The sequence below is a fragment of the Peromyscus californicus genome, unplaced genomic scaffold (assembly GCF_007827085.1).
Source record: "Peromyscus californicus insignis strain IS unplaced genomic scaffold, ASM782708v3 Scaffold_12__1_contigs__length_115047231, whole genome shotgun sequence".
Taxonomy (NCBI): Eukaryota; Metazoa; Chordata; class Mammalia; order Rodentia; family Cricetidae; genus Peromyscus; species Peromyscus californicus.
This window is the reverse complement of record NW_026294413.1, coordinates 73,356,415-73,382,044: the sequence shown is the minus strand read 5'-3', so window position 1 is coordinate 73,382,044 and position 25,630 is coordinate 73,356,415. Positions and strand designations below refer to the sequence as shown.

General features: G+C 39.6%; 1 protein-coding gene across 1 annotated transcript in view; it reads right to left on the bottom strand.

The window, feature by feature from the left end:
• Positions 1–25,630, bottom strand: part of LOC128107485 (armadillo-like helical domain-containing protein 4) — a 111,019-nt gene that overhangs the window by 78,446 nt on the left and 6,943 nt on the right. The window contains exons 2-4 of the mRNA XM_052733387.1: positions 22,246–23,638; positions 18,554–18,793; positions 16,436–16,627 (exon numbers count right to left, since the gene is read on the bottom strand). Coding sequence (XP_052589347.1) covers positions 16,436–16,627; positions 18,554–18,793; positions 22,246–23,587 — 1,774 coding nt within the window. The 5' untranslated portion in view covers positions 23,588–23,638. The remainder of the gene's footprint in view (positions 1–16,435; positions 16,628–18,553; positions 18,794–22,245; positions 23,639–25,630) is intronic.

The window sequence follows — 25,630 nt, the reverse complement described above, 5'->3', positions numbered from 1 at the left end:
TGTTAAGAGTTAATTTTTACAACTGAGCCTCCTTGGTGCTTCAGGTGGAGTGGACCGAGGGACCTAAGAGTCCTAATGCAATTGGTTTCACCGACTTTAATTTTTCAGGAATATTCATGTCCCCTCCTCAGTGTGGATTGAGCTCATAAAGCCAATGACTGATGGCAAAACTCACCTAAGGCTTTCTTTGTGTCTCTCCTGAGATGAGAGTCACTGTGGCAAGAAACTCTCCTCAGAGGGCAGAGAAGACAGGAGAACAGAAAACTAAAGCCACCCACAATCCTTCATTGTAACTTTTCCTATTTCCAGATTATACATACTCCTTGTTTTTTATCATTTAACAATTTCCTAGCTTGTCAACATATTAATTCTTCGCTGGTATGTTGTATTTCCAGGCAACTATATACATACCCTTGTCTTTTATCATTTAACGATTTTCTAGCTTGTCAACATATTAATTCTTCAATGGTATGCCACTAAGTAGAAGAGCACATGCCTGGTGTGTGAAAGTTCCTGAGATCAACTCTTAGAACCACAAAAGATAAAGTTTTTCTTCCTCTGTTCATATATGAGCCTCAAGTTTGTAGGATCAAGTACATGTAACTGTTGTCAAATTTTAACAGATTCTTATTGAGCATCAGATGGAAGCTGTTCCTGGCACCAGAGATAGAGGTCCTGGTTCCCAAGAGCTGATCTTCCCGTCAAAAAGACACAGAGTAAACTTGGATCCAGCATCAGGTACAGAGACTGCACTCTGATGAACACTGTCAGGAAGATAAAAAACACTATTATTTCAAATGGTGAAATGGAGGAAAGCTTTTCTCATAATATAAGGATTGTGTACCAAGATAAGATACTCTCTTGTGTAACTGAGATCAATATTTACAGGAAGAGCAGCCCCAGAAGAAGGGCTAGTAACACCAAGAGCTTTAATGCGGTGTGCACAGGCTGTGTTCAGAGACTAGCAAAGAGGTCACTGAGGACTGGGGATGGAGTGAGGGGACACTGAGGATATTGGAAAAGGTAGGGGTTAACAGACTCACAGCTCTTCAAAATGACTCAGGCTACAAGACAGAGAATGACCTTAACTGAGCACAGAGAGAAGGAAACCCATGAAGAGGCTCTTGGAACTTAGGGAATGAGCAATGGTGCCTGGAAGTAGATATGATGCAGATCTGCTGAGAACTGGTGATACAATTTGGAGAGAGATCCTTGTTCATTATTATTATATGAGACAAAAGAGGGAGGGAGATCCCACATCAGCAATGGGAACGCAAAGATGATATGCGAATTTAAGAACGTGATGTGAGACACATGATGTGATGGCCATGCCAATGACATCCACATGCAAAGGCTGCAAGTCCAGGGAAGGTTGACATGTGGAAGTTATCAACAGACAGCAACAGGGACTAGGTCCTTGCTCCTCTTAGTTTGTTATGACTGAAATGAACTATAATAGTTGAAAGTGAAAACTGTCAGGTCGGGATGTACCTCAGTCCACAGAGTGTTGTTGCCTAGCACTGGTGAAGTCCTGGTTTGATCTCCAGTACCACATAAAGCTAGTGTGGTAACGCATGCTTGGAATACCGGCACTTGGGAGATGAAGGCAGGAGTTTCAGAAGTTCAAGGTCAGTCTTAGCTACATAGGGAGTTGGAAGTTGCTATGGGCTACATGAAACCCTGTTTCTTAAGGAAGGAAGAAAGGGAGGGAGGGACATGAGAGAAGAAGGGAGGGATGAAGGAAGGAAAAGAACACTGAAACATTAAGCAGCAGTGTCAATGTTATACGCAGTGTCAATGAGGTATATCAAAATGCCTCATGACATTGAGTGATATGTTCCAATTTGAAGAAAAAAACGGTGTTGTTACACATGGCCAGGAGAGGGGGGGGATGTGTCTAGACAGTAAGCTCTCTAAGCAAATTTCATCTGTCTGTCCTCTCCCTGATAGAACATTTTAGCAGCAGCTTCATAGCTCACACCAGTCCTTTGTTCTGTTGAGGGTTTAAGTCTCTGAGCAACTCAAAGGCCTTGCCAGCAATATCCAGGAATTCACATTGTTAGCTGAACAGGGAAGAAATTTACAGGCTGTTTTACTTGCAGGCTGCTCCCTTAATAACCACATTGGATGCTCAAATAATATCAGGGCAGAGCTTTAAATGAGTTTTTTCAAACCCAGAATAGTTACCCTTCGTGGTTAGAGCTTGTTTTCATTATTAATTACAAACATATCTTCATTCTGTGGTCACCAAAACCAAGCTTTAGTTTTGCTCAGGACTAGACAGGAACAAATTTCACTGACCTCCATAGGCCGACCTCAGCAAAGACTGACCCAGGATCTCTCATGTAGACAATTTTATTTATTTATTTTTTCATGTCTGAAAGACCATCACATAGCGAGCATCTCCAGGCTGTCATTAACACATCACAGGAGTGAAGAACCCTTGCGGATGTATCATCCCAGCACAAGGAAAGGTACCAGATCAGGAACACGTGTCCCCAGCCTGTCCTGCTTGCCTGACTCTGCAACAGCTCCGCACCTGTTCCTCCTGCCTTCTTAGAGCAGCCATTTTTCATATGAATCCTCACCTTTAGCCTATTTGCTCATTAGTTTTATGAGGCAAAGATCTCTTTTCAGTGACTTCCCCTTCTACTTTCTAAGCTGAAAACAGGACCTAAGGTAATAATGATGCACGTGAGAAAGCAGACGGCTACTGTGAAGAAGGGAACTTCCTGGAGCTCAGTTGTATTAGTCTCTGCCATGTCCCTCTGAAGAATGGGAACATCTCTCAAATGAAGACATGTTTACAGGTATCTGGGAATCCTATGCCAATAGATTTGTTTTTAATCCCAAATTAAGGGTTCAGCAAAGACAGTTCAGTGGGTAAAAGTGCTTGTCACACAAACCTGATGATCTGAGTTCAGTCCCTGAACCCATGATGGAAGGAGAGAACTGGCTCCCATGAGTTGTTTTTTGACTGACCACACACACACACACACACACACACACACACACACACACACACCATGGCATGCACAAACTCACACTCACATGTGTCATATGCATGCACATGCACACACAGATAATCTTAGTAAATTGAATAAAATTGTTTTAATTAAAATCAATGTCTCTAAAAAGGTTTCCACACACATGAATAACTAAAGCCCCGGGAATGGTACTGCTTTTATATCCAGATTGTTCTTAAGTTGAGCATGAAATTGAGTGTGAAACTTAAAAGCCCAACAAGGAAAACTTAAATTTGTTCTGAGGATATGAAGCCATTCTCCAGCAGATGGCTCTCTAAGAGTAGAGGATGCTGAGGAACCTCAGACATTCCCAACTGTCACAAAATCTGTCACCTCAGGGCACTAGCTCATTGAGAATTTGATATATCGCCTAACATTTCTAAGATCTTAAATATTCCCACCTTTATATTTTTATTGTACATAAGATATATCAAATATTTGTGCATATGTATGTTATGAAGCTTAATATAAAATTCCAATATGAATAGCATACATATATACATACCCATATGTGTGTTACCAAGCTTCCTAATATAATAACCCCAGAGAACTCAGCATTGTACTAAGAATTAGAATGTGATTAATATTCTTGCACGAGGGCTGAAGTGATGGCGATGAGGTTAAGATACCATAGCGCAGTTGCAGAGGCCCAAGTTCAGTCCCTGGCACCCATGTCAGATGGTCCACCAACACCTTTAACTTCAGATCCAGAAGGATCCAGCCTCTAAAGTCAAGTCACATGCACCTGTTTATACAACACACACACACACACACACACACACACACACACACACACACACACACACAAAAAAAAAAAAAAAAAACTAAATCTTTATAATTATACACATACACATAAACAAACAAAGTAAATATTTTTAAAAGGCTTTAGAACACTTTCTTTCTTAGGATACCTTCCTGATTTATTTTGCTCTCCACTATTTTGGCTCTGTCCTCTCCTCCTACATCATAAAGTATAAATGGTTATATTTTCTATACATGTTCACTGATTTATTTGCTTCCTAGTTCTTCCTGAATCTCAGTCTTCCTGCCAGGATTGTATTTCTTCCTTTGTTAGTAGTTCATTTTTTAAAATCCATTTTTCTTAAAAGCATGGGAGCATAATTCTCAGCTACCCACTTCTCTCAGCACTTTGGCGACAGCATTCTGTCTTCTGGTTTACATTTCCAGTATTCTTCTGTGACGTCCATTCTCGTGTCTGTTTTTTTCTTTGGAAGTAATCTGTCTTTTTTTTTTTTTTCTGAATTTGTTCCTTCTGATCCGGATTTTAAGAGTTTCTCTTTCTCCTCCTTACACTCTCCATGCCATCTGCTTGGTCATTTTTAGTCTCGTGTTACTCGATTGTGTTTGTGACTTCATTCCTCATGTCTCTGCACATTATGTGTCAGACAGTGTAGTCCCCACAGTGCCTCAGTTGTCTTTTCTGCTACCCTCAGTTAATGATGAATCATCTCCTTGTTATCTCGTTGTCACTCGTTACGAGTAGCAGGTTTGTTTAATTCTAATGTGTAAGATGACTGTGGGTTTCTATTGGGAATTCTTTTTTTTTTTTTCCAGAAAGAATCCACATCTTTCCCTCAAAACTAAGCTAGAGTATATTTCTTAGAGACTTTTCTGTCTACTTATAAACTCATTTACCCAAGACTTAGTCATCTTGTTATGTTAAAGCCTACATGTTTTCTGTCAAAAACTGAAATCCAAGTACCATACCTTTAAGAGTGATCAATAGTATATATCCTTGAGTTAGACCAGACAAATTGAGTAAGAGATTCTTTTGATATTCAAATTCCAATTTCAAATTATCAAGTTTCAAATAATTATAAGAACATCTGCTATCTGAGGTATCTTTTAAAATTAGGTAAATACTCATGGGGTGGTGCGAGGACTCAGTGAGTAAAGGCACCTGCCGACAAGCAGGCTTGATGACCTGAGTTTGAATCCTGGGTCCCACCATGGAAGGAGAGAATGAATTCTCAAAGTTAGCTGGTCTTCACATGCACATCACACACACACACACACACACACACACACACACACACACACACACACCCCTATAAAGCTAATTAAAAATTACTAAACTCAAGCGATATTACCTATTAAACATTGCCTTCTTCAAAAACTTCTGTTCACTTCAATCTGCTCTTCTGAATGCCAAATAAACATGGTCATTGAAGCTTCCCATATTTGTCTGTACAATTTCATTGAAAATATTAAATTTCAAACTTCCTACTGAATGTGCAACAGCAAATATAATTTAAAATTTCCTGAAAAGTCGCCTTAACACTATTTAAAAGTGATGTTATTGAGAAAGGAAGAGGTCTGAGACAAGACAATTTGTCTACTTAAAACAGTAGTTGAAAATGTCTTAATATTTATTTTACTTCATTTAATTTTCCTTTCTTTAAATCTAAGGGTTTTGCTCTTGATCATATCCTTGTCCCTCTCTGGTTAACGGACTGAAGAGACCACTCAATCCAACGCCACCGGCTGTTAATGAACACCTAGCCTCCTTTCAGCCTTGACCACATACAATCTCTGTTCCCACGCTATCTGCTATAATTCCTGCCCACATTAAAGTATCTTAATGTGGGGACCCCTTACAGCAATAGTGGTGGCTTCTAGACTGTAACTTCTGCTTGTTAAACTATCTGCTCTTGATTCAGATAACAGCTTCTTGGAAACAGGAATAGAAGACTATTCTCTTCCTCCAGCTGCGCTGTGGAGAAGCACAGAGGCTGCATTAGCCTTGTATCCATACATCTTGAGCCATCCAATATAAAATCTTTGATTTCATCAACTTAGTTACCATAAAAGAATATTTTCTTTAATAAAATGAATAAAACTTGGGTATAAAACCCCACATTCATGCAAAAGATAAATTACAGATTGGATAGGGTGAATATTGACTGCAAAATTTCCAATTTAAGTAGATTTTCTCTTCAAAGTGTAAAAGAGATCAACCTTTCCAAAATGAGGGGAATGTACTACTTTGTGGAGATTCGTTTTATTTATTATACCTGTGAGCCTTCACTTCTTGGAAATAGAATTTGTCACACCCTTCACTGGACCCAACACTAAGGACCAAGCATTGCATCTCCCTTGAAACACTCCTCAATTATGTACCCTTTAGGAAAGCTGAATGTAGTTTTTATAAAGTTGTACTGTGTATAATGTGTCAAAAGAGTATGACATCATCTTTTAAAGGAGAGGTCATTTGTACCCTGTTGTCATACTGGGGAAGGTGGCATGGGGGAGATGACACTGTATAAATCGACTCCAGCCAATGCTAGAGACTGAAACCCTGTGCCCTCCTTTTCTCAATTTCCCAACATGATTTAAAGAATAACTTAAGAATACTGAGCTCCCCTGGCTTAATAGAGTGCAAATGTCCACGCACATTTCTTCAAGGATGTGAAATAACGTGTGATCCCTCAGTGGCGTCCATGAAATCTACACAAATTCTAGAAGAATGTAATTGGGAACTATCACCTCATTCACACTGTTTTAAATGCTCAATTTTGGGTAAAACACACATACACACACACACACACACACACACACACACACACACACACACACTAGACTTGAGTGGCCGCACAAACAAGAGAAGGCAAACACAAGGGTTACTATAAAGACAAGCACTTAATTTTACACAACACCTGGTCCTAAGAGGCCATTGTGCATATGACTGGACAGGAAGAGCTGACCCTGCTCCTAAGCAGGATGTAAAGATGACAAATTGAGACATCATACACTGACTGTCACTGCACAGGAGAGCAGATTCATTTGGAGTGTGCAGAATATAAATATAAAACTGAGGCCAGGCCTGGTGTCACTTGCAATCCCAGCACTCAGGAAGTTGAGGCAGAAGGATCGTGAGAGTATGTTCAACCTGGGCTACATTGCAGGATTCTGCCTCCAAAAATTAGATAATTACTTACAACAGATAAACATCTGAATTGATTCCTAACACACACAAATCAGAATGTTTCACCTAACAGTGAAAAGACTGAGCTTTTCTTAGATCTGATACCACTAAGCTCAAATGTTCCTCCTGACAATATAAACCATCTCCCTGCAACACATTCCACTTCCTACTGTCTTCCTGTCTTGATCATTGCTATTACCATGTCATCTACCTGCCACCCAGACAATGGCTTACATAGGGAGATGTATTTCATTATAATTATTAAGTCCCAGTTGTACATAATAAATGATATATAATTTTAGAAGATGAGGTCATCAATCATAAAACCAAGTCATATTATATATTTACTCCATGTGTAAAAGTATACTAAGAATATTACATGCAAGATCGCATCTACTCCTTACAACCCAGGTAGAAACAGCAATGTCTTTGTTTTACAGATGGGAAACTGGGTTTGAAAACAGTAAAAACTTTGGTAAAAATTCAGTGCGGTTTCATGGTGGAGCCAGGACTTACACTCCAGTGAGTCCTTTGAGACCAGAAGCAGGGGCGTTTTCCCGGTGCCTGCTGTCACTCATTGTTGGAGCTGGCTGGTCTGAGAGGCTTCACAGAGGAACAGTGTGAACAGAACTAACTCTGTCTCTTTCTCCTCTCTTAATTTTAATTTCATTGCTCTGTTTTTGGAATGATAGAGTTCTGCTGGTTCTTTCCCTACAATACAACAACCTCATTATTCTGTAAGTGAGAATAGTGTCAGAATGTGTAGAAATGAGTCAGGCTTTGTCTTGGTTAGCTCTGACTGTCAGTTGGACCCAGCCTACAATCATCTGGGAGAAACTGCCCAGACCAGATTGGCCTGTGGGTGTGTCTGTGGGAAACTGTCCTAATTATTCACTGATGGAGGAGGTCCCAGACCACTGTGGGGCAGCATCGCTTCCTTGACAGGTTGTCCTGGGCAATATAAAAAAGCTAATTTTTGGTTGTGAGCCTAGCCTTTAACGGCTGAGCCATCTCTCCAGCCCAGTGGGACCAGATCTTGTGCTCATTGCATGAGTTGGCTGTTTGAAACCTGGGGCCTATGCAGGATTGTTTGGCTCGGCCTGGGAGGAGGGGACTAGACCTACCTGGACTGAGTCTACCAGGTTGACCTCAGTCTGTGGGGAAGGCTTTGCCCTGGAGGAGATGGGAATGGGGGGGGGGGCGTTGGGGGGAAGGTGAGGGGGACGGGAGGGGGGGAGAACAAGGGAATCCGTGACCGATATGTAGAACTGAATTGTATTGCAAAATAAATTAAAATAAATTAAAAAAAAAGAAAAGCTAATTTATCACAATCCTGCCAGAGAGTTATCAAGCAGCATTCCTTCCCGGTTTCTGCTGTTGTTCCTTAGCTGTGAGTTCCCTGGTTAGAGGTAATGCTGTATGGAATGGCAAGCAGGCCTGCTTTCGGGTTCCTGCCTTGAGTCCCTACCCTGACTTCCCTCAGCTATAGAATGCAACCTCTAATTTAAAAACAGATGAACAAAACAAAAAACCTTTTCCCTTCCTAAATTGCTTTTGGTCAGAGTGTTTCATCACAGCCACAGAGATGAAACTAGAACAGCTTCTGATGTGGATGAGGTTATCTGTGAAGGATGATGTGTACACGGATGTTAATCAGAATTAATCATGAGGCCCACTAAACTGTTTCTTTCCCAGAGTTAAGGGTATGCCCTTCAACCCAGAGGGATGATAGTCAGTGTGCATGTGGGAGATGGGGATCACCGCTTGGCCTCAATAAGCTTATCATGCTGAAGTCAATGAGACTCTTCATACCATTTTAGTAGGAGATATTTCCACGAGATACTATTGTCTGGAATTATCGGTGTAGAAAGAGCCAGCTTGGCTGCAGAAGGAAACACAAGTAAACATAGGCAGAACCTACCAAATCAGAACAAATTTAATGTTTCGAAGTATGATGATTTTTAAAAATCTTATATGAGCATTTAAACAGATCTGTCACATCTTTTTATGACATTTTCTTTGAGAGTCATGTATGCATTTGAACATTAAGAGGTAATATGTTCCAAGTGGGGTGGCTCATGCAAATAATCTCAGAACTTGAGAGCCTGACCCAGGAGTACTGCCATAAAGTTCAATGCCAGTCTGGGTTATATAGTAATTTCTAGGACAGTGTGGGCTATAGAATGAAACCTTTCCTTAAAAAATAAAATATGGTAGGTGGGTACCCAAGTAGCATCATGTTGATGAACAGAGCCAGCTAGAGTTCCAGTAATAGATAGACATTATGCTTACATCCATTCACACCTTTCTCAGATTTAATAATTTGTACTCAGCACAATGAAATCATCATGTTTACGTCCATAAAGGAATACGTATATATATGCTCATCCTCATACTGAAAACCACTCCTTGATAAAAGGCCAGTGAGATGACTCTGTGGGTAATGGCACTTATTGCCAAGCCTGGCAAATGGTGGAAAGAGAGAAATGACTCCTACAAGTTGTCTCCCCAGCCTCCATGTATGCACGGACACACAAAACAAACACACACAATAGTGCAAGTTTAAAATATTCTTAAAAAGAAAAATGTCTTCTCTGCAAATATCTAAAATACTTTCGATGTCTGTATGCAAATATCATAATGAAGCCCATCACTATTAGGATTAGTATGTGCTAAGAACGTTTTTAAATATCTTAAAATCTCTGCAAGCTATTACATACTTCCAAGCAACATGTTTGCTTCAACTGCAGAAAATCACAATAATTAGAAATCTTTGCTTTAGCCACTTCCCACAGAGACTCTGGACTATGGAGCATGAGCCAGATCAGTCATTCAGAACAGAATCCTCTGTTTGGCACCTGAATATCCCTCCCAAGAGAAACAGAGTACAGCTTCTAATAAAAGGTTTGTTGAACTAAGACTGAGCACATGGCTGGTTCTTCTGAACTGCCTCTTCTGTCACATCTGTTATTAAAGCTATTTATTTTTAAAGACAGGGTCTCACTTTATATCTCTGGCTGGCCTAGAACTCACCATGAGGACCAGGCTAGTCTCAAACTCATAGAGATCCACTTGCCTCCTTCTGCCTTTCAAGTGCTGAGAATAAAGGTCTATGCTACCACTCCCAGGTTAAAACTAATCTTAAAGTATTATTCATCTCACCACTATCTGAATTAGAAAATTTTGCTTGGTTCAATGTCCATAACGTATTTTATCATTAGTGTCATATGTGTGGTATCTGTTCACTTCTCTATAACATTTTTCCATATTTGAGGATTTATCACACCTATTTTTCTGTAAGTTTCAACATCATAATAAAGATAATCATGAAAATCCAAATACACAGACATATGAGTATATACGCCTATTCCATATTTCTCTAGCTGGGAGCTAGCATTTTCCTCCTGACCTTGAGTCTCTGTTCATCTTGCATTCTCTTATTTACACATCTATTGTATATCTTCTACTATATCTGTGCTGTGTTAAGTCAAGCTCAATCTCTGATTCTTCTTGGTATTATCTGAATTGCCAAATACTTTCCAAACGCATTCATAACCAAATGATTAAATAACACAGCTACACCGCAGAATACAAACCAAACAAAAACCCTGTCTTTATCATGAGTCCTCAGAGAGGGTGGTTTTGGGTGACTAAAGATGAGCATATCAAGCAGTACTGGGTTGGGCAAGCAAAGTACACACAATTGTACCCATACACACACACACACACACACACACACACACATGAGCCAATGGAGGGTATCAACTCTGCAGTAACAATGTTCCTGAATCATGTAGGTATATTGACAAATTAATTATTCCCTATGTTTTTTAAGTAAACATACCGAAAGAGTAGAGTGAATGTCAGTTGTCTTTCTTCAGTGGCAGAATTTGTGGATATAACTTCATGGTAGTGCATCACAATTTTAATTTAAAATATTTTTGAAATGCCACTGAACAAGTGAATATTACTAGCAAGCATGCAATAGCCCTTCTGAGTGCTAAGGGATCAGTTGTGCTACCCTGGAGAGCTGACAGATGTTCAGGAGAGGCCGGCCTGTCGACAGAAGCATGATGACTCAGGGCAAAGCAACAAAAAGACCTACCCGAAGAGGCAATCGATATCTGAAATGGCCAGCAATTTGTTTTTCAAAATCTGCTACATGAGACCCTTACAAATGATGCCTAGAGGGCTGGAGAGTTAGCTCAAAGGTCAAGATCACTTGCTGCTTGTACAGAGGAGCTGGGTCAATTCCCAATATCCACACGGCTGCTTACAACCATGTATAACTCAGTTTCAGGGCATCCAACTCTCTTTTGGCCTCTGTGGCCACCAGGCATCCATGTGATGCCCATACATGCATGCAGGCAAAGCACCCATCCAAATTAAATAATATTTTAAGTAAAAAGAACCCTTGAATATCCTCAGTGGAGCTTTCAAGAAAAGTATCTGAGAAACTGTTCTATAACGTCTTAGGGCACCTCAAAATTGCTTTCTAATTAACCAACAAGAAAAGACAAAGGTTTTTGACTTTAGTCAAACTGCAAGAAGGCCATCACCTTGCCAAAAGTGTCATCTCAGTTGCCGGAATAAAGGCATCCTTTCCAAACACAAATTTCTGTCCCAGCTTTTGTGAGGCAGAAGCTGGTAGATCTCTGTGAGTTCAAAGCCAGCCTGGTCTACACAGACAGTTCCAAACTAGCCAGGGATACAAAGTAAAATCCTGCCTCAAAAAACAAAACACAACAAAGAAACATTACTTTCTCCTGAAATTCTTATGCCATCTGTAGAGAGAAATTTATGTTTTCCCTTGTTTTATACTGTAGACGAATCAATTTATAATTACAAACTAAATAAAATATACAAAACATAACCCTCCAACAGCAAGTCAACTACCATTCCTTTATCCTTGCATTTATTATAGAATTATTGTTCATTTATTGCATTAAAAAAACTATGTGCAATGGATCATTTGAAACAATGAAGAAATGGGAATTGTCTGGGATAAGGCATAGTCTCAACACTGTGCTCATACATTCATCAAACAGGACCAATCCTAACACTGAACTCAAGTTGTCCAGATAGGGCATCCTGGCATTCCTTCATCTCTTGCAACATCCCAAGAGAGCCTGATCTCTGTCTCCCTGTCTCTGCTGCACCAGTTCACAATTCCAGACATTTAACAAAGGGGATAAGAGAACAGAAGGAGGGTAATCACAAGACCTGAGATATCTCAGCCTTTGATTTTATAGCTCTCACATAAACTTAGTATCTGGCAGAAACAGAGCCACTGCAAATTTTTCTAAATTTTGAATTTCTCTTCTGTAACACAAATCTTAAAAGGTCTTATTAATAATAACAATAATAAATCTCAGAGCCAGATATTGGGGCGAAAGCAGAAAGATCAGAGAAACAGAACAAGCCAGCCATGTTCTTACGACTCTATGAAATCCTCAGCCTCAAGAGAGAGTTCCTGTTTACTCACACCTTATACACCTTTCTGTGCCCTGCCATCTTACTTCCTTCCGAGTGCTGGGAATAAAGGAGTGAGCCACCACTCCTGGCCCTGTTCCCAGTGTGGCCTTGAACTCAGAGAGATCCCAATAGATCTCTTATTCCCAAATGCTAGGATTAAAGGCATGTGCTACCACTGCCTGACCTCTATGTTTAATATAGTGGCTGGCTTTTCCTCTGATCCCCAGGCAAGCTTTATTGGGGTGCACAACATCATCACACTCTTCTTTTCCTTTTTGCAATGCTTGGGATTGAACTCAGGGACTTACACACACATGCCAGGCAAGTACCAGACCAATGAGCCACATCTTCTGTCTGTAAATGTTGAATTTTTCAAGCAATGTCCTACTTCCTACAGAATCATTGTTGTAATTTTACAACATAGATTAATTTCCATCTCCTTGGAAGTAAACAAAACATGAAACAAGTTTACATTATGTAAAGCAAATAGATGTCATCTACTGAGTTTTAACACACAGACAGTGGAAGTTTTAAAATATTAAACCTTATTCCATTTAATATCAGCACTAAAATAGCTTAACAACCCGCCAAAATTTCAAGTATGCTTTCAAAAATAATCACAAATTTAAATTGTATTTCAGTGCACATAGAGACATTAATATCTAAAAATTAGTTTAATTGCAAATAGGTACATATATAAATTTCCCATCATCATATCTTTAAGAATTACATTTGACAAAATTGTATTTAAAAAATGCTGAAATACTAGTAGAGTTATACCTGTACTAAATAGAGTGCTTTAAAAAATCGGACTGAAAATACTTACCTTTTTTTTTTTAAAAAAAAGTGCATAAAAGTAAAATGTTTCTGATAGGGTGAAAAATAAACTATTATCTTTCAAAAATCAAACTGCATTTTGTTGACATAGTAGAAGACTTACTAAATATGCAGAAAGTGGCATATAGTTAAAAAAAGGAGGCTTTCCTCGGGGACCAAGAAAGCAAAACTCACCAATATTTATCATATCACTTGGGCAGATGATCAGAGATGCCCATCTGCTCTCACATCCATCTGGCAAATTGTCTGGGAAAAGACCCCTGTCATGAGTTTGGAATCGTGTTCCCAGGAGAGTCATTCTAGTTTTAAGAAGTGGTACTTATGAACATGGCTTTATTGACAAGCAGAGTCTGGGCAGACAAAGTCAAATTGAGATAAAACTATTAGGGTGAGTTCTAATCCAATGACGTATGACCCAGTAAAAGAAGGAAGCTGGAGCAGGGGCATGAAGGAAGACAGCCTTGTGAAGACAGTGGAGTTAGGCTACCGTGAACCAGGGGGCTTCTGGGACTACCAGAATCTGACTGGGGTGAGGGAGCTCTTGGCCTGAAGGCTTTGGAGGGACCATGACCCTGTTACACCTCAGCTTAGAGTTGTGGGCTCCAGAACGGCACATGAAGAGGTTACTATTATTTTAAGCCATTGTGAGCTTGTGGGACTTTTTATGGAGGCTCCGGGAAACTAGCACATTTTCTTAGTCATCCTATGTGAGAAGTACAAAAGATGATTCAAGAAAAAAAATGGTATCTTTAGCCTGTTTGGGGCTATAAGTTATCTCACACATGATAAATAGATCAGTGGGTTCTGAATTTGCACAATTCCTAGGTTCTTTCTCCTGGGATGTTTGATATCTAATATGGGCATGTTTTTTTTTTTTTTTTTTTTTTTGGTTTTTCGAGACAGGGTTTCTCTGTGTAGCTTTGCGCCTTTTCCTGGAACTCACTTGGTAGCCCAGGCTGGCCTCGAACTCACAGAGATCCGCTTGGCTCTGCCTCCCGAGTGCTGGGATTAAAGGCGTGCCCGGCGGGCATGTTTTTTTCATATCCCATTGAGGTAAGATAACTCAATTATCTGGAGGAATGAATTTGTCTCTTTATAGGAAGACATTCAAATAACACAAAAGATTAAGTGTATAAGCAAATAAATACACTTTTTTTTCTTCTGTGTTTGACAGAGTTTGATGTGTCCTAGACTGGCCTCAAACTCATTCTATAGCTAAGTCTAGACCAGTGTGGATTACATAGTAATACCCAGTCTCAAAAGGAAAACAACCTTAAAAAGCCATTAAAGAATATATGATATAACTAATACATTATTTTGTTAAGAGTAAATTCTCTTCTGGCTTTAATTCTTTGGTGAAATTAAAATGCTTTCCTAATCAATACTGCAAGCTACATTTATATTCCTAGTAAAGACAGAAAACACATGCTGAAAATGGAGATCCCTATTATATCCAGGAGTCTGGTTGGTTCATCTGTTTAAATATATATAGCCCTTTCACCTTTCCGAGAGTTAAACATGAGCATAAAATTGTTAAGTTTTTAATACATTGTACTTTAGCATAAAGCATGCACCTTGGTCTTTAGGAGAAATTGTGCTAATCTAATTCTAGACCTTACCTTAAGCCCAACAATGTAACAGTAAAAGTATTTTTTTTAACCAAAAATATCTTTCAGAAACCTTGACAAGAATCATAATTCAGGTCAAAACCTGACAAAACATATTCTCAAAAAAGAAGCTGAAACTGAATTGTGTAGAAGAAAAGATTTCAAACCCCAGGATATCTTTAGGCACATCAGAAAAATTCTAACATATTTCAATGCAACTGCCACCATCTACTAAATTTAGAAAATTACTACGGTTTTACAAGGATAGACTATTCACAAATATATTTTTTCTTTGATGTAATGAGCCTTGCCAAGGAGAGCTGCCAGCTATATCTCAGGTTAATTTAGGGAAATCCGATTTTTTTAAGATGATATTCAGAACTAAAAACACGAGACACTGATCCCAAAACCGTGTGGTATCTGTCTTCATGTGATCTGAGAGAGATGTTAGCCTCTGGGACCACACTGATCTGCTTCTTTTTTTCCACAGCATTCCTCTGTGAAATTCTCCGAGCCACCCTTAAAATGTTATGTTTCTCAGTGAGCAAATTACAAGTGCCACCCTGGAAGGCTATAAGACTTGGTCTGGAGGGATGGCTCAGTGATTAAGGGTGTGTATTGTTTCTGCAGAGGATCTAAGTCTGATTCCCAGCACACATGGCAACTTGCTATAGCTCTAATTCTGGGGGAATCTGATGTTTCTGGCTGCTAAGGGCACCAACACACACATGGGATGCACTCATACAGACGCACACATAAATTCATGATTAAAAAAATGATAAAATGAATGTTTTGTGGGAGGGAGCATCTTTTACACATCCAGCTGAACCTCTTCTTTGCACCTGAGAAAACAGAAAATAAAATTCCAGTACTTCTATCCTTTCTTACCTAGGACATGGCTGGCTGCCTAATAAGAACTTCTCATGCTCTGGATTAGTATCCCTGTAACTAGCCCTCCAAACATTTGCACCTCCAACCTGATACTCCTTACCTTTCAGGGTGCTCACTCAAGCAGTCACGTGATTGTGGGCCCTGTCTCCATTCTTACTCTTTGTTGATGTACAGCTATGCCTCAATTACATTTTTCATGGCCAAAGCCAATGTTTTAGACAGTACAATTTTGCCACCAATTTCTCAGTGTTAATTAATGAAGAAACTGTTTGTCTCTAGACAGTAATCAAAGATGTTACTAAGAGAATATACCAGTACTGATAGAGTGATGTTATGAAAACACAGTAAACATTTAAACATTCGTCAAAACAATCAGATGGAAAATACACAGCTCCTCCATGTAAACCTGCTCTTCTCATCCAGTCTGCATGATGGAACCAACTAAGACACTCATTTTAAATGTTAGTGCCATATCCTACCTATGTGAATTTAATTAGAATCATAAGGAGAGATCCCAGGCAGAGGGGTTTATTAAAAAACAAAACAACAACAACAACAAAAAAAAACTCTTTGGTGGCAGGACAGTTTATCCAATGACTTAAACTTACATCTACTTATTTGTTTACCAAATATGTGGTCAGAGGCAAGGGTACCTTCAGATTCAAGTTGTTCCAGGCCATAGGAGGCAGCTGTATTTGGGTGGTTGATGGACGAAATAGTTCTTTCCTCAGACTGGAGTGCTGGAGAAACTGTGGGAGCTTCCACAGTCATTGCAGGGGGTGTCATCGGAAAGCCCAAAACTGGCATGAATTCCTCATTTGGCCCCGTGATTGTGTCCATTAGGTCTGCCAAACACAAGAGACAGGACCTGACCCACCATGCAATCATGATAGAAAATGTTAACATGAGCTTTGAAAGGTAAGGAAGCAGTGTCTTATACACAGTAAACTCAGTACTCAGTTCAGCTCCTCTTCTCCCATCAACCCAGCTACACACAGAAAGCACCTGGGATGATACATGGCCTCAAATCATAATTTTGCTTTTGAAATTTAATCTCCCACTTATTCTATCGACAGTATAACAGATGGCGCAGAATTTTGTATAGGGCACCAAAGGCAGAAAATTTTTAAAAAAATGCATGAAATTAAATTCCAGGAATTACTTTGGAAAGAACAAGTATGCTTCACCAAATCACATGGAAGAGTCTGAACCTAGATCTGTGACTAAAGTAGACTCTCTTTCAAAGCATCCAAACGAAGCCCCAAGCTTCCCACATCTAAAGAAACTATAACAATCATAGACTCTCCCCAGATAGAATTCACACATTCCCAACTTTCTGAATCAGAATCTCTTTGCCTGTGAGCCACAGGGGAAATATATACATACATATATATGCATATATATTTAATACTTAAATATATATATATATATATATATATGTATATGTATATTTAAATTCCCATGATGGAGAGCCACAGGGCCCCTTATATTTCATATGGGAACACAAATTGGTGCAACAACCAGTATGAAAAGGAGACATTGGCCCCTAGTGTTAAATACTCATACATCCTGTGGCCAGCAACTCCACTCCCTATGAGAAAGTCCTTCACAGGTCTGAAGCAGAGCATACAGAAGAGTGATCATAATAGCTGTAGTCACAACAGCTATACCTGGAAATGGCCCAAATACAGACAGCAGGAGCACGATGAACACTGGATGAATAATGAGATGTGTTTCCAAAATGGAGTATGATACGATGGTCAGAACAACAACAAAACAAAAAACAAAAACAAAAACAAAAAACTACAGGATGCTTGGCAGTCAGAACAGTAAGCAAAGCTTAAAATGCTAAGTTCCAAAAGATTTATTTCTAGTACAATATTATGTCTTATAAAGCAAAAAAACAGCAAAAAATATGAAATGTGTACTTGTAGTAGTAAGTATAGACACATGAAACCTGGAAGTGGTGTGCAGTGAAGGAGATTATGAAAACAGAATTGATAATTGTGGTTACCAGTCAGAAGAGAGACATTTAGGGTAAGGGTTATCAGATTCCATGAAGGTTATTGTCAAGACTCTAGAGTTGAGTTTTGTGTTGTTTTGTTTGTTTTGTTTTGGAAAGAGGATAATGAGGCAGAATTAGAAAGTATTTATTATATTTTAAAAATATCTCAATGAATCTTTGCTTAGACAATGATGAAATAGATAAATGAAGAACTATATATATTTCTTAAATATATTTTCTTTCTCTCTCTGTTTCTCTCTGTCTCTTTCTCTATCTCTGTCTGTCTCTCTGTCTCTGTCTCTCCCAAAAGATTCTGATAACCAGACAGATGTCAAAACTTCATTGCCCTCGATGAAGAGAGCAGGGCACCTGAGGGTCTATGATATAGAAAGCCCTTTTCATACATTACTTCTTTATCATAACCTAAGTAGACTACTGGAAATAAACAGAGGCCTACAGAAAGAAGTTCAGCAGCTTATCTGAGGTCACAGTCTTCCAGAGGGCCAAAGGTGGCTTTAAACCCAGGTCCTTACAATTTTTAAATCCCCAACCCTGGCTCTTAGGAAGGTTTGGACTTGGAGACCAGGAGAGTCATCTCATCCTTTGAGGCTATAACGCATTTTTACAAGGAAAGAGAATTGACCATCTCTCCAGGTAGGGAACACGTGCATGCTGGTGAAAGTCCAGGTGTCTCACTCATCCCATTAACTCACAGTAAAGATTCACACTCCTCCTTCAAACACTGAACCCACACTCCCCTACTGACCTCCCATAGAAGAGGTAACTTCAAGAGGCAAAGGGACAACAGTGGTGGAGGCTGGAGTGGCCAGAGACTCCCATCTTCCGGACAGCTCAGTGGCACCAACATCAGCAGACACAGGAGAGTGAGATGGCATGCCTTCTTCAGGCTCCCCACTGCCTCTGGGAACCTCCATATTCTCTTGTGTCACCATGGGTAATATGGAGTCTGGTTCTTGAGTGGCCATAGTCATCTCTTGAGTGATGTCTTAAAAGGAGGGAAACATTTTTAAATAGACCAAATTCTTATACATTAAAGTCTCTATGAGGTCAATAAATTGAAAAAGGGCAGATAACTCTTTCAGGGACAAAGACAACTTGGGAATCAAAGACCAGGAAACAAATGTTACTGTAGCTGCTTGGGGGAGTTGTGGGGCAAACTAAGGCAGAAATAAAGAAGGAAATGTGAAAACAAAACAAATAAACAAAAACCCTAGAATAAAATTGAAGCAAAATAGGAAGATGGCTAGCTGGGCTTCTCAGACATGCTTGAATATTGGTTGAATGAGTCTGTTAAGAAACAAACTATACAAAACTAAGTCACACTAAAATCTCTCAGAAGTATTTTTCCATATTAATGTTCACATTTACATATAAAAAGGGGAAAGAAAGTTGGCATTTTAAAACAAAAAAATAATAACTACACCAACCAGTGTTCACCTAGCTTCTAGGATAGACAGGCAGAGCAGTCAGGGTATGGTGTGCACTCTGAACTTACCCTCCCACAATGTGTTAAAGGGAAAGGATCGTGATATCACCCATGGAATCCTATCCCACAGTGGACAAGAATAATGATGACACAGCCAGTTTACTTGGGTCTGAATTTTGATTCAACCACTCTCTAGCTTTGTGACCTAAGCTAACTACTGATCATCTTAAGCCTTCAGTGTCCTTGACTATTAAATGAGAACAGTATTTACCTACTGTTTTTCCTTCCTTCCTTCCTTCCTTCCTTCCTTCCTTCCTTCCTTCCTTCCTTCCTTCCTTCTCTCTCTCTCTCTCTCTCTCTCTCTCTCTCTCTCTCTCTCTCTCTCTCTTTTCTTCCTTCTTTTATTTTTTTGAAACAGGCAAAGTCTTTCTATTCCAAACATGAAACATGGTACCTTGCACAAAGTAGTTTTTCAATAGACATCTTTTTCTTAATTGTTTTATTTTTAAATATGTTTTTGTGCATGTGTCTGTACACACTAGTGCAGGTGCTCATAGAGGCCAGAAGAGGATGCTGGATTCCCTGGACCTGGAGTTACAGGTGAGCCCACCTGACGTGGGTGCTGGGAACCAAACTCAAGTCCTCTGCAAGAGCAGTATGGGCTCTTAACCACCGAGCCTGTTCACAAAACAGTAGGTAAATGAGGCAGTTAATACTGAGAGCATATTTGATCACCCAAATAGCCTGGATGTTATGAAATCTATTTTTCTTTTTAGTTTGCAACTGTAAAAGTCCAAAATATAACAATATAGATTTGCTGGTGTATTGTATCCTAGGGGTCATGTGATTTTATGTTCTAGAAACATAAGTGCTATGGACAATTGAAGCAAAATTATTATTTCATCCTATTTAAAATCCTCATGCTTACATGAGCTCAACTCAATGTCTTTTTAAAAGCAGGTTATGCTGTGAGTGATGGTGCATGACTTTATCTCAGCTTTTGAGATGCAGAGGCATGTGACCCTCTACACTTTGGAAGCCACACATGGTTACATAGTAAGAAACTGTCCCCTCACAAAAAGTTTAAATAGAACTTATAAAACATTTTCTGGAAGTATCTATGAAAATGTACACTGCTTTCAATCTTCTAAAAATGAATTAGAAACTGGGCACGGTAACACACAACTATAATCAGAGCACTCAAGAGGGAAGGTGAGAGAATCAGGCATTAAAGGCCAGCTTTGGTAGTTTAGTAAGTGTGAGTCTGAGCAACTTGAGATAACTGTCTCAAAACAAAACGAACCAAACAAACAAAAACTAAAAACTTAAATAGGCATGTAAACTATTCCATCTTACTTTTGTTATTTATCAAAAGATCACTTTTACCATTTTAATTAAATCTCAACAAAACTTTATAAGCCATATTACAAATTTGTTTTTTTTTTCTTTTCTTCTCATTAATAGGTTACTTGACTCAGGTCATAAGATTTGCATATTCTAAAACAATAGAAAATGAATATATCCACTTTTAACATAGTCTTTACTTCTGGATGCTATTAAGTGGCCAACTGCATAATAATAACATAATCCATCAACTGTAACTAGAGTTTTCCTGCCTTGCCCACAGTCAGGACAAATCTTTGTCACCCACCAGTCCCACAGCCGCTCAGACCCAACCAAGTAAACACAGACTTATATTGCTTACAAACTGTATGACCATGGCAGGCTTCTTGCTAACTGTTCTTATAGCTTAAATTAATCCATTTCCACAAATCTATACCTTGCCACGTGGCTCGTGGCTTACCAGCGTCTTCACATGCTGCTTTTCATGGCGGCAGCTGGCAGTGACTTCTTCCACCTTCCTGTTCTTTCTTTTCTCCTCTTTGTTAGTCCCGCCTATACTTCCTGCCTAGCCACTGGCCAATCAGTGTTTTATTTATTGACCAATCAGAGTAATTTGACATACAGACCATCCCACAGCAATCAACAACCAATATTAAGGTTTCACCTTCTCATGTTTTAAGATGAGGAGGTCAAAAAAAAGAAAATTCATAATGTTGTCACTAGATAATTTATATTTTCCTTCCATATTATTTCTAACCAATTTATTTTGGGGCAAATAAGGTCGGAGAACCAAAGTGGATAATATAATAGCACAAGATAAATTTTACCTGATTATTTTTGTTGAGAAATATCAAAGATGTGCATATATTTTACAATGAGGTATAAATATGTATTGTACATTGTTGTGAAACTAAAACATATACCTGCGTCCTTTATATTTTCATATGTATTTATATATTTTCATAACAAAAAATTTGAAGAATATTCAGCTATGTTGGTTTCAATGCTGTTGATATATTGACTGAGACATTTGTTTTTAGAAGCTATCCTGCAGAGGTAAAATGTTCTAAAACATCCCTGGCCCCTGACCAGGAGATATCAGAAGTAACCCTCAGTCAAAACAACTCAAAGTATCTCCAAACATTGCCAAGTATCCCAAGGAGGAGTGGGATGTGCAGGAAACTGTCCTTAGTTGAAGAACTTGACATGTGCAAGGTATGATTTTTTTTCATAGAGTAGATATGATTTATTTGAATACTCTGTCTTTGATTAAAATTTGAATAACTGTTTCAAAGTCACCATTTAAAAATAAAACCAAAGCCTAACTTAGCAGGACACATCTATAATCTCACTACGCAGGAAGTAGAGAGAGCAGGATAGTTGTATGTTTGAGGTCAACTGAACTACATGGTAAATTCAAGGCTAAAACCAAAGTCAACAAACAAATTAACTAACTAACTAACCAGCCAGGCATGATGACACACATCTGCAGTCCTAGCAATTAGGGGCAAAGGTAGGAAAATAGTGAAGTGAAGGAATCCTTTCACAATCCCATCTCAAAAAATTTTAAAAATACAATGAAAAATAAATCCAAATTAAAAGTTACCAAATTAAAAAAGTTTGGGGGTGGTTTTGTTGTTTTAATTTTTTTTACTTTCCTCTCTTACCTTTTAGCACATTTCCTAGTGCCTGATGTGTCTCAGACTCATATTGAGAGGTAGAAACTGCATTCTTTGAGAAAAGCATGGTTCTGTCCTCGAGAGTGGATGCTGTGAAGCCTCTGGCACTTGGGAACAGGTTCACACTGGAAACCTCAGGGTCTTCTGTCAGACTTGTGGGAGTCGAGGAAATTTGATGGGTAAAGACTGGTGATCTCTCTTCCTCCAGTGCAATTATCAGGGCTGTCCCCAGGGTTGTTTCTCCTTCAGGCAGCCCTGGAGTCACCTTGTTAACCTCTGTGGAAGCAGGGCTCCCCTCAATCCCTTCATAGCTCTCAGGCATTCTGTGTGGTGGCTCTGTTCTCACTTGAGTCTCTGCACTGCCTCCTGAATCTGGGGTGCTTGACTGACTCACACTCTCAAATTTGGTGTCATCCCACTCATCACTTGGGACAGAAGAAACTGGAACAGCTGTGCTGACACTCACTGTGACCTTGAGGTCCCCCAGGAGACTCTCAGCTGTTGGATCAATATTCAAAATATCCTCAGGGGTGGCCACCAAGTGTGTGGTGACAGTGGTCTGGGCATTGTCAGCTGGCTTCTCTGAGGGCGTCTCCCCATCAGACTCTGTGTCTGCTGTCAAATCAGCACCAGGAAAGGCAGTGGTCTTCTTGGCTGCATCTGTTTCAAGTTCCTCAGGTCTTGGATTGGCAGTTAGCATTTCTTTGGTATTTATATAGGATGAAGGTGTATTTCCCAAGCTAACTGCTTCCTGACTTTCAGTTCCAAACAACTGATTATCCACATACTTCAGGAAGTCACGTGTTACATCTGTGATCCCTTCTACAGTGGGCTGGGTGCTAGAACTGCTGTATGGTCCCTCCTGGTGAGGACTAAGAGAAGTAGGTGATGAGACAGCAATGATTGACATGGCCTTGGAAAGTCTGTGTTTAGGAGACATTCTTTCAAGCTGACTGGGGCCAGGCCTTTGTTCACTGGTTGAGACCACTGGCTCACTGGAAGAGTGAAGATCAGGGATCTTCAGAAGCCCAGCTCCTGGAAGGTGGTGTTCTTTGTTGACAGAGAATGCTTTATCTAATTGCATCACTGATGATCCTGCAGACAGTGCCATTGGAGCTTCAGAGGACATCTGCTGGGGCATGGACTTTGGAGCAAAGGAGATGTTTTCTTCGTCACCTGTGTCCATCTTCTGAGACTGCTCTTTCTCTGCATAAGCATGTGCTACCTCCATCTTTTCCACTTTGGGGAAAGCCAGGCATTGTGTGGCTAAGGGGAGGAAGAGGATGCTACAGAAAGCCACAGAGCTGTGCGTCAGAGTTGGTCTGCTCATCGTGGGAGGGAAACACAAGTTGAAGGAGTGGGCAGCCCCGGTAATTGAGTCCTGTAGAAAGCAAAGCATAGCACGCTGTCATGTGGGTCTATTTGTAAACGAGCTCCTTTAACTTATCCCAGAAGTACAGGGCTCTCCTTGACTTCCTCCCAGAGAAGGGACGTAGGAGACGCTTGTTCTATTTCCTTGTCCCCTTGAGACAGGGATAACCCAGTTTGCTTTTCCTTTCTGAATTCTGCAGCTGATTTAACCTAAAGCTCCCTGGAAAATGGTACACACAATGACTGGAGAAACAGCACCATGTCTAGGAGATGGAAAGTAAAGTTTACAAACACATTTAAAGAACTTCTGTGTTTCTGTGGTCTGCATGTTCGTGTCCCTGAAATTCATGAGACCTCATCATAAGGTTGGTGCGGGAGATGAGGCTTTTAGAAAATTTGGTCATGAAGACAGAGCAGTGATGAAGGAGACCAGGGTCACTGTGAAAGAGCCCTCAGATTTCACTTCCCCTCTTGTCTATCATGGGAGTCTCATAAATACTCAGCTTCTGGGAACCAGGCCCTAACCAGATACCACATCTGCTACTGCCCTTCGCTTGGACTTCAAGAGTCCAGACATGTAACAGCTGAATTTGAGGGCTTTTGTTGTTCTTCTACTGTAACTGGAGTTGTATAGAATTCCCTTCTTCTCCCCTCAGCCCCACCCCCAGTTATGGCATCTTGCTACAGTGGTCAAACTGGAAAGTATGTTTTAAAACTTGATAAATATCAAAATGTACTGAAAATCAGTTATTTTCTTGAGTTTAACAATGCATGTGAATTATTTTTTAGCCAAAATATACTTTATAAATGTTCGAACTCTTTGCAACAATAAGAAAAATTATACACAAAACTTTCATGTTTCAAAATTTTAAAATAAGAAAAGATACTTAGGCAATGAGAACATTTGTTATTTTTAAAATGTTAAATTTTCACTTCTGGCTAATTAGCTCTGGTTTATAGTAATTAGATTTTTTTTTATAGTCTTCAAACTACTCACATTCTCATTACAGCTAATCCCCCATTTATATATTAAAACAGTTCATCACCCCACAATTTAAAGGTTTGCATTTAATGCACTATCCATTGTGCTGTGTATAGCTTTTTGATTTCAAGTTATTGAAAATTTCCAAGATCCTGATCCCCAGCACAATAAGGAAAGATTGTGTAAGATTCTATAAGTTTTCTAGAAGATTCAATCCAGAAATTAAAATACAAAAATCACACCCTCATCCTTCTGAAGTTTACATTTCTGCTTTTGTTCAAGTGCATTCAACTAATCTGCCTAGATTATGCACATAACTTGAGGCTGTGAAATACAGAAACATACAGTTTCATGAGATGTTCTTCCCTGAAGGATAACAAGCTTTCACACGTTATTCCATTTTGTCTTTTATTGTTATTTTGTTTTTCGAGCCAGGGCTTCTCTGTGTAACAGCCCTGGGTGTCCTGGAACTCACTTTGTAAACCAGGCTGGCCTCAAACTCACAGAGTTCCGCCTGCATCTGCCTCTCAAGTGCTGGGACTGAAGGTGTGCGCCACCACGCCTGGCTCCCATTTAAGTCTTAAAGGTCCTTTTACCACAGAATAAGAGAAAGTCAGCTTCTTGAAGTATGATTCGATGGCTGAAGAACAAAAGAAAACTAGATTTTTTTTTTTAAATGTGTGGAAAGGAATCCACAGATTGAAGCTGAGGCCTCATGCCAACACCAGTACCACCCGGGGAACCATTGGTGAGCTGATCTTCCTGGGAAACCTCAAGTCAGAAGAGCTCAGATGAGCAGCATCCAAATCCCCAATGTATAGAAACGGATAAAGCAATAGGCATTTGCCATGCCAGAACCACTGCATTTCTAGAATGGTGAGCCACACTGAATTTTGACTCCACGGGCTTCTGGAAAATACAGGAAGAGAACCCAGCCGTGAGCTGTCACAGTGCCATGTTCAGAGAGGAACTGTATCATCCAAGATCATATAGTCAGCAGTCAATGGAAGCTGAGGCCAG